The sequence below is a fragment of the Biomphalaria glabrata genome, chromosome 12 (genome assembly GCF_947242115.1).
Source record: "Biomphalaria glabrata chromosome 12, xgBioGlab47.1, whole genome shotgun sequence".
NCBI lineage: Eukaryota > Metazoa > Mollusca > Gastropoda > Planorbidae > Biomphalaria > Biomphalaria glabrata.
Window position 1 is genome coordinate 35259995 of NC_074722.1, and position 10799 is coordinate 35270793.

Below are 10799 nucleotides of genomic sequence, written 5' to 3' on the forward strand. Positions count from 1 at the left end.
TGGGGCTGTAGGCTATCTCTGCGGTGTCCTGGGTTCGAGTGCTGATGAAGACTGTGATTTTTAAATTCGGGATCCTTAGGACGCCTCTGAGGTCACCCAGCTATGGCCTGCTTTTAGAAGTTTTACAAGCAGAAGCGGCCCTAGGGGTGGTAGTTCCTATTTCTCTGTGTTAGTAATTTATTAGGATGATCGTCCTCCAACCTTCTGTATCTCTCAATAGTTTCTAATTGTGCTCTGTTGCGCCCTAACTTAAGAGGTTCAATGTTGGAGTCTATTTCACAGGCTGCTGTGGGAGTAGTTCTCATACCTCCACTGATTAGACGCAATGCTTGGTTTTGGATTGTGTCTAATGATGATTGATAGATTTTGTTGGTGGCAACTTGTATGGAGAGACAGTTATCCATTACAGATCTGACGTATCCAGTGTATAACTGTCTTAATGTTTTCTTTTCAGCTCCCCAGGTTGTTCCCGCTAGGTGTTTTATTATGTTTAATCTCTGTGATGCCTTTTCTTTTAAATCTGCCATAAAATGTTTTAGAGTCTTTGGTCTAATTTTACACCAAGATATGTTGGATTTTCTTCTTTATTTATTGGCTGTGAGTCTATTTTTTAGGTATTTTGGTATTTGGTATTTTGTTGCTGTAACTAAAGATTGAATAAACTGACTTTTCTTTGTTTATTTCCATTTTTCATAATTTTGAAAACGTGGAGATAGTTGTAAGGGCTCTGTTTCATTTAGATCTAGTCAGCACTGGATATTTCTCTGTAGTCCAAAGTAAAAGGTCGTCTGCGTAAAGTGCCTTATTGACAGTAATGAGGTCCGGGATGTCATTAATGAAGATTAGAATATATATCTCCAGACGAACTTTAAAATGATTATATTTTGAGAGATTTTCACCATGTGGCCTATAAGGTAGTCTTTTTCAATAGGCTTCTAAAAGATAGGTCCCAATATATTAACTGTCAAATTTCTTTGAAAATAGTTAAACTTTTCGATAAAACATTCCTATTTCCACTCAGTGTCCACCCTCCTCTATGGCCAGTGAAGAGTTTGCAAACTAATAGGCGGAATTGTTTTTAAAAAAGCTTTGTACTAAAATCTAATTATATTGGGTGGGTGGGGGTATTTGTTTACCACCTATGGTACGTAATAAATACCGACAATATGTATATATTTTTTTTTCTATATATGTTCCAACTAGATCCATTCTACTTGACTCCGTTAGTGGGTCTACTGTTCAGTTCACGCAGTACACTCACTATGTTTCAAACTCAGACCAGAATGTCTGAAGCAAGCTACTTATTGCTTCCGGTTCACTGCATGTTAATTATGTTTCTATTTCTGTGCTACTCTCTCTCTCTCTCTCTCTCTCTCTCTCTGTTGGATGGATCAAACGTAATGGCTTCCATGAAAAAAAAAAAAAAAGAAACCGAATACTTCCATTTGAGATGATATCAACTTTGCAACAGTTAGGTATTTCCCTATAGATTTAGTAGCCCATTTGAGCGTGTTTCTGTCCATTATTATTTATTATTATATTAGGTTATATGCATGTACTAGATATGTAACAAGACAAAGTACGTAGTGACATATGTCTCAACTAATTGATTATTAACCTATTATATTTTTTTTGTTGTTTGTTGATTCTTGTTTTTTTCGGGTAAAAGAAACATTTTGTGCAAAGCTTCAGCTTGATCGCTTGGGTGTAGGAGAAATAACGTGTACAAACTTTTACCAGACAAAGTGAGCTTTGTTTAAAACGAGATGAAATCGACCCGAAAATCCTGGATCCAGTACTTCGTTAATTAATAGGATATTTGAAATTTATCTTTTCAAGCGTCAGGAAATGGCTTCATTTCTCTACTTAGAATCTGAGAGAGCAACGTTGTAGATAGCTTTACAACAGATTCCTTTTCATGTCGCTTGGCAAATATTCCCATCGATCCTCAAAGACTTTAGTTTAACAATATTTTATTATGCTGTATTATTAATTTTATAATGCCGTCATGGGCGCCCGCAGGGGACTGCAAGGGGGCAGCCAACTTCTAGCCACTTTTTAGCACCAGGTCAATTAAAATCTCAGTAGCAACTGAACAAGTAGTGCTTCCACTGGTGACTGAAGTACAGTTGTAGTAGACTAGCCTAGGCTTATCAAGCATTGATGGCTGACCATTCACGTGCACCCCTCTGAATTCTGGGTAGCCAAATTTTAGCCAGCTTTTATACCTTCAAATCCTGCCTCATAGTGGCGCCCGGGTGGAAACGGTCGTAGGAGGACACGATTAGGCTAAAGGGTAGCAAAACAAGACTCCCGTTGGGGTGCCTAAGGGGGTGCGAGAGCATCCTCATTGCACTGTGCGGAGCTGTAAAAAAATTAAAAAGCTCCCACAACCTTGTCACAATCCAGGCGCCGTTCCTCAAGGAGCCGTTACATAAATGGCATGCCCTGCATGGTTAGCCTGGTATAGAAAAGGAAAATGGCAGGGGTCCCGGTGCACGCGGTCTCTGGTCGCGAGTCTGACACTCCGCCAGACAGAACAGTGTACACTTTAGTTTTCATTCAGGCCAGTGAAAGAGAGCTCTTGTTCGCTTTTGCTGGCCTGGAGTTCCATGAGCCGATGGCTCAACTCTACCTGACTGTTTCAAGAAGAAGACACCTTCAAATCAATTAACTTCTTCGAGGAAGCAACTTAACATATAGTGCTTCCACTGAAAATAAAGTTAATAAGGATAAGCTGTTACTGTAATAAAGTGTAACAAGCTAATCTGTAGTTCATGTACTCCGACCATGTACGCATGCAATTCAATATTCTATAGCACGTTGGTCGTAACGATTTGTTTTCATTTGCATATAATTAATAGTTATTATATTTAGTAAAGACCCAGAATATGATAAAAGTATTTGTTTTTTTGTCTTGGAGTGAAAAACCTTGCCAGCTGTCTTTTGATTTGATATATGTGAAAGTTTTTTTTGAAAAGATTGAAGAGTGCAGTCATCATGGTAGGCCTACATGTATTTACGTCTTGCGGAGTTGCGGTCAGTGTTAGCGCTCAATAAAATAAAAGAGCAGTTTGTGATAGAAGAGATTTATATAAAAAAAAAAAAAAAAGCTCTTCCCATACCACCAGTCAAAACGTTGGCGACGGGGCACTGGCAGCAGCAAGAAACCAAAATATACAGAAGCAGAAGCGTCATGAATTAACTGCGTTTTCTTGGTATTTCGTTAATACAATGCAGATATTTCAGGCACTGAACAGATGTGTTTGAACGTTGGATTTGTTGATGGCGATTGTACTCGATAAGAATTCATTGGTTTTGCCATTGTTGTTTAGAGAGACGCACTGCCTGTGTCCAACTTCATTGTCAGCGAATACATTATGTACATTTTTCACATGGACAAACTACTCGGCCAAGGCTACGATGGCTGCCCCGTGATGGGTAGCATTTAAAACTATGCTCAGGCAAGGATTCGTGAAAAATGTCATAAAGCAGACATTTTCCGTAGCGAATCCCACAGACTTAAATTTGTTATTATTGACCTGAATACCATTTCAGAATGTCGGTGTCATCCGGAACATTATCTATTTCTTGCGTAACAGTCCCAAGCGAGAGCGTTGATGCTAAATTTACCTCTTCTGTGTGAGACACAATGGACTGAGAAATACGAATTCCTTCTCGCTGTAAGTCACAACTTTGAGAAGATCTTTGACTGTTTGGCGTATTTTAAAATAACGGCTGTAAGTGAAACCTGCCAAACTGCATATGCGTAATCTGTGCCTGCTTCTCATGTTTTTCTGATGTTTTTTTTTGTCAATTATTCATCTTTTCATGAACCAGTTTTCGTGATGCTGCAGTCTGTCCATCTTAGCATAAGTGGCCGCTTAACAGCACATCAGCAGTCACATTAATGACATAAATACCAACTTGGTCATGTTGAGGAACACTTCAAGGATGGCATCTTGAGGAAGGCGAGACTGCTGGCAGGCAAACGGGGTACTGAGTTGGTGCTACGGTACCGAGAATTTGTAATCGACAGACACACCGAGAAAAATTAGATGTTAAAATAAAATGTTAGAATTTCGGGAGTTACTACAGAACATTGCTTTACATTGCGTAACTTTGTTCGTTAGTTTCTTCATTAACGTTTTGCTTCTCAAGCAATAATAATGCTCAGTTCAACCTGTTTTGTCTACATCCTAAAACGATGCAAGAGCTTCAGCATGAAGAAGAATATCAGCACTGCAAATTAAGCGTTCATCGCGACGAGAAGCAATCCAGTAGTAGTTATTAACAGTTTTGGCAGCGTTTGCATTTTTGTTTTGCTTGATCAACCGTCGGGATGCACGGACCGCACAGATAAACTGACCAAAGTGTACAGTAAATAGTTTGTTCACTTGTATTTCTTTAAAATTCTTTGTAATAAAAAAGTTGCTGAGTTGAGCCATGAGTGTTGACTTGCACCGCCCAGCAAAAAAATCCTGCAGGCGCCAATGAATGCCGTAAGATCTGTTCACTTTTCCATGTAACCATGTAAAAAAAAAAAAAGATTTTGAAACAGATACCGTACCTGGCACTTTGGTTGTGTAAGCTCAATGAATTCTAATGAGTTCAAGTTAACAAATAATTGAAAGACAAGACAAAGAGACGGTCAAGACACAGTGTATCAATGATTTCACAACAAAAGTTGACTATACATACATTAAAATGTTCTTGCGTTTTAAAAGAAGTCGGTTCAAGCTTTCACACATTAGAAAATAATTTAATAGACCTACACAAGTTTAGTTGGACTACTAACCAACAACACTTGGTAAAACACAAAAGGCCTTGGCTCACATCTGCAGTACTCTCAGCTTTGATATCACTGCCTGGTATGGCAATCTGAACACTAAAAATAAACTCCAGAGAATCCTAAATGGTGCTGGTGAAGTCATTGACAAAAGAAATAAAATAATTGGGGCAGCTGTTTGAGAATAACATTTATAAGAGAGCTAAAAAAAAAAGGTAATGGTAATAAAAAAATTACCCATATATAGACTTCTCATGTGTAAATGTATCTTTTGTTTGGTGTAATACACAAATTTCTTCATGGATAATTAAGACATTATTATTAACAGAGCAGCCTTAGACATTTTAAACACATCACTCTGTGTGACATTGCATTCATTTGTACCAGCAGACCAACTTGAAAATTTTCAAGTTCACAATACCAGTACGGGGAACAATTACACATGGAAGTGGTACCCAAGTTGATACCCAGTAGCGTAAAATGCTTTTTAATGTGAAGAAAAGATTGCTTTAGAACAAGTTGTTACTCCAATTTCTCATTATTCCAAGTACAAATGTATTTAGACACACATGTTAAGAACACTAGAATGCACAATATGCACTGAACTCTTGTCTAATGCAACATTTATACCTGCATTAGTGAAACCAAAGAATGAACTTAGAAAACAAAAAAAAAATCAAGCATTATCAACCATGCATTAAAAGAATATATTTATTTTCCAGTAAATTTGTCACATCAGAATTTAAAAACGAAGACATTTCTACAACACTGAAAATAAAAAAAAAATAATTAAAGGTGGCTGTAGTTTTCCATTCTATCAGGGCACCTCAAGCTTCCAAGCCTGTAAGAGATACATCCTAGGAAAGAGAAGTTCAACCATGTCCTGTCCTGTAAGAGAGAGCTATCCTGGGAGAGAAAGACAAGTTCAACCAACTCCTATCCAAAGATTGATCCTGAGTTCAGTTCCAAAGTCAATAGTTAAAAAAAAAAAATCTTCATATATTTTAATGCCTACTGTCAACCCCCAACCTCAATACTGATGATAAAAAGTTTAAAAAAAAAAAAAAAGCACTCAACAATTGTGTTATATCTAAAACCAACTTAAAACAATCTGACAGTACCGATACCCTGGTGATTGTAAGCCCTCCATTAAAAAAAAAAAAGAGCAATGAACACTTCAATTGTGATATTGGTAACTACATCTGGAATCAGTGCAGTGATTCTTGAACTTAAGACTTAGCATTACTGAACAATTTAAAAAAAAATATTTAAAAAAAAAAAAATCGTGTTCTTTTAATAATGTAAAGTACCGGAAGCTTAACTAATTTTGTTTCCAATCCACGTTTCTTGCCATTCTCCTATCATTGTGTATTACATCCATTTTACAAAACAATTGGTGGCTAAGTAATCCATCTATTGCTTTGCAAAACGGTCCTTCTCTATTGGAGAATAACATTAGAATTCCAAGAGTCCTGTCAGTATGTGACTTAGATTCCTTCCTACGGATACTATCCTTTTGCAAACTAGCGACCTATCCAAAATTTGTCCGATTTCCTTAAAAATCCATTTTTCTACAAGATCCAACCGAATCGTATTGTTTCCCATCCGATCTTTATCCTTAAAATTATCCATCCTTAATGATTCCTTTCCCATCCAATCTTTATCCATTCCTTATCCACTTATGCATGTAACTAAAACAGGAAAAGAAAAAAATGGAAAAAGAGCATTAGCGAATAAAGCAAAACATTTTTAGCTCACACTAAAAGTTTTAAACTGCCCTTGTCAAGTTTATAAATATACACATTTTTTAAAAACTAAATCATTGACTATTTGAGCATTTGATAACAAAGATTAAGACCCAATATACAAAATTACACTTATTAAAATGCTTTACTTAACACTCCTACAGTACAGTAGCTTTAATTTTTTGTCTACAATAGTTATCTAAATGTTACTATTTACTTGTTTCAAGGCTGTATGACCAACACATGCCAAAGTAGAACAACAACAAGCACTAAAATCAAATCAATTTTTAACTAAAAAAATAAAAAAAAATAATAATAACAAATAACATCAACTGACATCCTTAAATCTTTTGCCTCAAGCATACCATAAGTCAAAACAATCCATTTAGAGCAATAACAGGCTTATGATGGGAGAACCCAACGTGGTAGTCCTATCCAGTCCCATCATATCCTTAGTGCGCTCCATTTCCTCCGAGTCCTTTCAAGACCAACTTTGGAAACGATTAGGAGCGCTCTGAGGAAGGAGAGTAAGGTATGGTCAATACTAATCTCAAGAAAGAAAACAAAAATAAAAAAAAATAAAACCTGTGTCAGTAAAAATTTATATTTTTGATGTAATGTGTGCATACAGTTTGATTCTTTGTACTACCACTTCTTTAGGTTTCAACTTAACCATATGATGTTTAGCTTGAGAAAAATGAACTTTTGATTCACTACAAAGAATTTTGTTCCCAGCCCAGTTGAACCACACCCTCAGATGTTAATGAACTAGAATACGCTATCCAAGTTCTCAAGCACAACAAAATATGAGATTAAAAACTTTAAAGCTGCCTATTTGTCTGCACAGTCCTAAGGTAATATTACAAATTATTACAAATGTGTTTAGTTTAGTGAGCTAGCTCTCCTGATTTGGATTGCATCAATTATAAGGAGAGTACGAACGCTCTCTGTCTCTCATTGGTGAATATCTTGGACTGCCTCTTGATTTGCGTGGACTTGGGCTGCGACTTCTGGAACCTCTGGGATTATCTTCTTTGACACGAATGTAGGCAACTTCACCCTGAAAAAAAACAAACTAGAACTTTAATCTGTTGACCAAAATCGTTAACGAAAATAAATTTGCCACAACAAACTGACTTTTTAAAAATGTGTAAAATATTCAAGCACTCTTGAGCACAAACGCAAGTACTGTAAATTGTGTTAAATTTGATTATATTACACAATACAGTTTTAATCATTAAAACACAAGAAAACATTTTTAAAAATCAATAGAAACTAACTTCATGAGATCTGAACTTTGTGTCATCTAGTTTCCTCACTGCATATCGCATGTCTTCCTTACGCAAAAACTCAACAACACCAGTACCATCTTTAAAAACATCAGCGTAACAAACATCTCCAGCTTCTCTCATGTGATCTTTCAAATCTTGCCAGCTTCCACTAGGGGGTAGACCTAGACAAAATCACCATAATACATATACTCACAAAAACTCTCTATATCAACTTTTTAAACTGTTTACTATTACAAAAAATGACCCAGCATTTTGAAATTAATTTTTAAGCTAGTGCAAGTAGGCCAAATTAGCTACTGTTACTATATAATTGTCAACGTTGTCATTTTAGCATAATAAAAAGCAGACAACCAATCATGAAATATACAATTAATTTTAATAATTGGTCTATAAATAGATCAATCACATGATTTGCAATATATGAAAATAAAAAGAAAAAAAAAGGAAAACTAGATGATGCAGATCAAGTGGAATTTTTTAAATACTTAGTAGTATAGCAGTACTAGACTAGTGGGACCAAACTGCCAACTATACTATTGGGTAGCACATTACTTGACAAAAAGACTAGCTTTATTAATATTGAAGGAAATTGAAAAAAAAAAAAAAAAAAAGAAAAGAAAAAATTACCTGAAACTAATACTCTGTATTGTGTTCTTCTGGATGGAGGGCCTCCTCGTCCAGCCCCTCCATAACCACCTCTTCCTCGGAAGCCACCACCACCACCACCTCCTCCTCCTCCGCCGCCACCACCACCTCCTCTCATTCCTCCGCCACCTCCTCCTCCACCAGGAGCACCACTGCCTCTTGGAAATTCAACACGCAAAGTGTAGCCATCATAATTGTAACCATCTCTTTGTCTTACGGAATCTTCTGCATCTCTAGATAACAAATAAATAAAAAGACCAGTAAATTGAGAGAAATACAAAATGATGATCAATCTTTTAAATTTTAGGCTACAGTCGGGGGGGGGGGGGGGTCCTCCAGTCCAGGTCAGAGACAGAAGTGGTCATGAACCATCATCATTTTTCATAGATGAACTGCTAATTACAATCTAGTATAAATTATTTAATTATTGCATTTCATTAGGGGTTAACTGCAGCATCATTATCATAATCATACTCATAGCATTTTTTTTTTAGCATTCTTGTCATTGAACTCATTGGTGATTGTCTGATTGAACTTAATAATTAATTGAAGTGATTCAGACAGACAGTGACAGTGACCAGGCAATGATTCACTGATTGTCTCAATACTGATACTCAAATACTCAGAATACTGTGCACTAGATTCTAGATCCCTAATATTTAAAATAGAATGTCTAAATTATCTAATCTAGATCCTAAAATTGTTAATCATTAAAGACATTATTTTAATCTCTACTAGAGTAAGAGTAAAAGTCTACCTGGGATCCTCGAATTCAACAAAGGCAAATGGAGGCCCTCGTCTGTTTTTCAGATCAATAAAAGTAATTTTACCATATTTGTAAAATAAGTCTTCAATATCTCTAGTTCTGATGTCTGGTGGCAAATTTCCAACATATATCCTACTATCACGGGCCATTTTAATTAGTAGATCTAAAACTGTAAAACAATTTAGATAGACCTATAATTCTTGAAACTAAAACCACACCTTTAACCGATATAACAAAGATGGCGTGAGATTCTAAAGCTAATTACCGAAACAAATCAACAATGGTCATTCTTATATATGAATTTTACGTTTAAACTGAAACATTAACATTCGTAAATAAAAATAAATGTAAAAAGTTTTTTAAAATATGTTCGATACTATTTACTTTAAAATACAGAATAGGCTTACATCTAGAGTAGAGCTTTTAATGGAAAAGGGGGTATCTGTGGATAATAGAATTTATAAAATCTCTTTATCAAATGAAAACTATTTTAGAAATAATTTTTTCATACTTTACTTTTAAATTCAGATTTATTTTCTCAAATTTTACAGATTTACATAAAATATTTAAAAAGTGTAGTAAATTGCTTTGTTTTCTTAGTTAGAGGAATAACAAGTTGGATAATAATAATATTATTATTTCAAGAAAAAGACTGGGATAAGCCTATTTTGACTGACTAAAGATTAAGCGTTTATGGAGTTATCTAAAATAACAATATCCCCCATTGTTATATCAACCGAAGAGATATTGACAAAGGATCTCACAGATACCTACAAGGCTCTTAATTAACATTCCTAAGAAGATTCTCTTGCCTGTCAGAGGGCGGTACTGCTGCAGACCAGCCATATCATCAGAAAATTTCTCAGTGGACACTGTGACAAAGGGAATACAATGATTTTTGTTTCTCTTTAGCGAAACTCGACCCTGGCATTGCCACAGAATGAATGCCCATTCGTTTCTAACATAATAATAATACTAATAATCTTAATTATCCATAAGGAAATTTGTCTTACAATTTGTATATTACATCAAACAGGGCGTTTTTTGTGACGGTACGGCGTACCGGCGCCTTTTTGAAAAAAAAAAAAACAACTTTTCTTGTGTTTCAATGTATATTATTAATTTTTAGTAGTTAAAAGTTATGCAATCAACTACTGAGTACCGACACCTGTTTTTGTACAAAAAAAGCACTGATTATAACTATAGAAAACCAAAATATTTATATATAGTTTGTCCATCGTGGTTCGATGATGACCACTTTGTCATCCAGGGGGCTGAGGGCTTTGCCCTGGGGTTTAATGCCTCATCTGTGGCTGGTGAGACCTATGTGAGCTCGGATAGTCCGGCTGCACACTGGGCATGTTATTCCAGCTGGAGCTAGTGTCATTGGCTTTGCTTTTCTTCTCTTGCGTTTTTCTTTTGCCAGCGTTGTTCTCTTTTCCTCAGTAACCTGTGCGCCAGTTTTCACAGCGCGACGCCATAATGCCCTGTCATGTGCCTATGTCTCCCAGGTGGCTGGCTTTATGCTGAATGTCTTTAGGGAAGCTTTGAGGGTGTCCCAG

General features: G+C 36.0%; 1 protein-coding gene across 3 annotated transcripts; it reads right to left on the reverse strand.

Moving 5' to 3' along the window:
* Positions 1-5482: 5482 nt before the first annotated feature.
* On the reverse strand, positions 5483-9492 carry LOC106072650 (serine/arginine-rich splicing factor 1-like). 3 transcript variants are annotated; one of them, XR_001218624.2, is made up of 5 exons: positions 9229-9492; positions 8454-8704; positions 7815-7987; positions 6900-7594; positions 5483-6480 (listed from the first exon to the last, which is right to left on the reverse strand). XR_001218624.2 is itself a non-coding variant. In XM_013233066.2 (5 exons), exons 1-5 carry the CDS (start codon positions 9384-9386, stop codon positions 7038-7040), a joined length of 711 nt encoding a protein of 236 aa, XP_013088520.1. In that variant the 5' UTR covers positions 9387-9492; the 3' UTR covers positions 5483-7037. The 3 variants fall into 3 exon arrangements, 2 of the variants coding, with proteins under 2 accessions (XP_013088520.1, XP_013088518.1); XM_013233066.2 differs by having other exon boundaries at positions 5483-7048; positions 7477-7594; XM_013233064.2 differs by having other exon boundaries at positions 5483-7594.
* Between the last annotated feature and the right edge of the window lie 1307 nt (positions 9493-10799).

What these genes read in the sequence shown, in the direction of transcription:
- LOC106072650 (XM_013233064.2), bottom strand. Translation starts at nt 9,386, where the DNA reads ATGGCCCGTGATAGTAGGATATATGTTGGAAATTTGCCACCAGACATC. An exon ending in ATACAGAGTATTAGTTTCAG is followed by an intron (nt 7,988 to 8,453) that starts GTAATTTTTTCT and finishes GATTTTGTCTAG; the next exon opens with GTCTACCCCCTAGTGGAAGC. An exon ending in CAAAGTTCAGATCTCATGAA is followed by an intron (nt 7,595 to 7,814) that starts GTTAGTTTCTAT and finishes GTTTTTTTTCAG; the next exon opens with GGTGAAGTTGCCTACATTCG.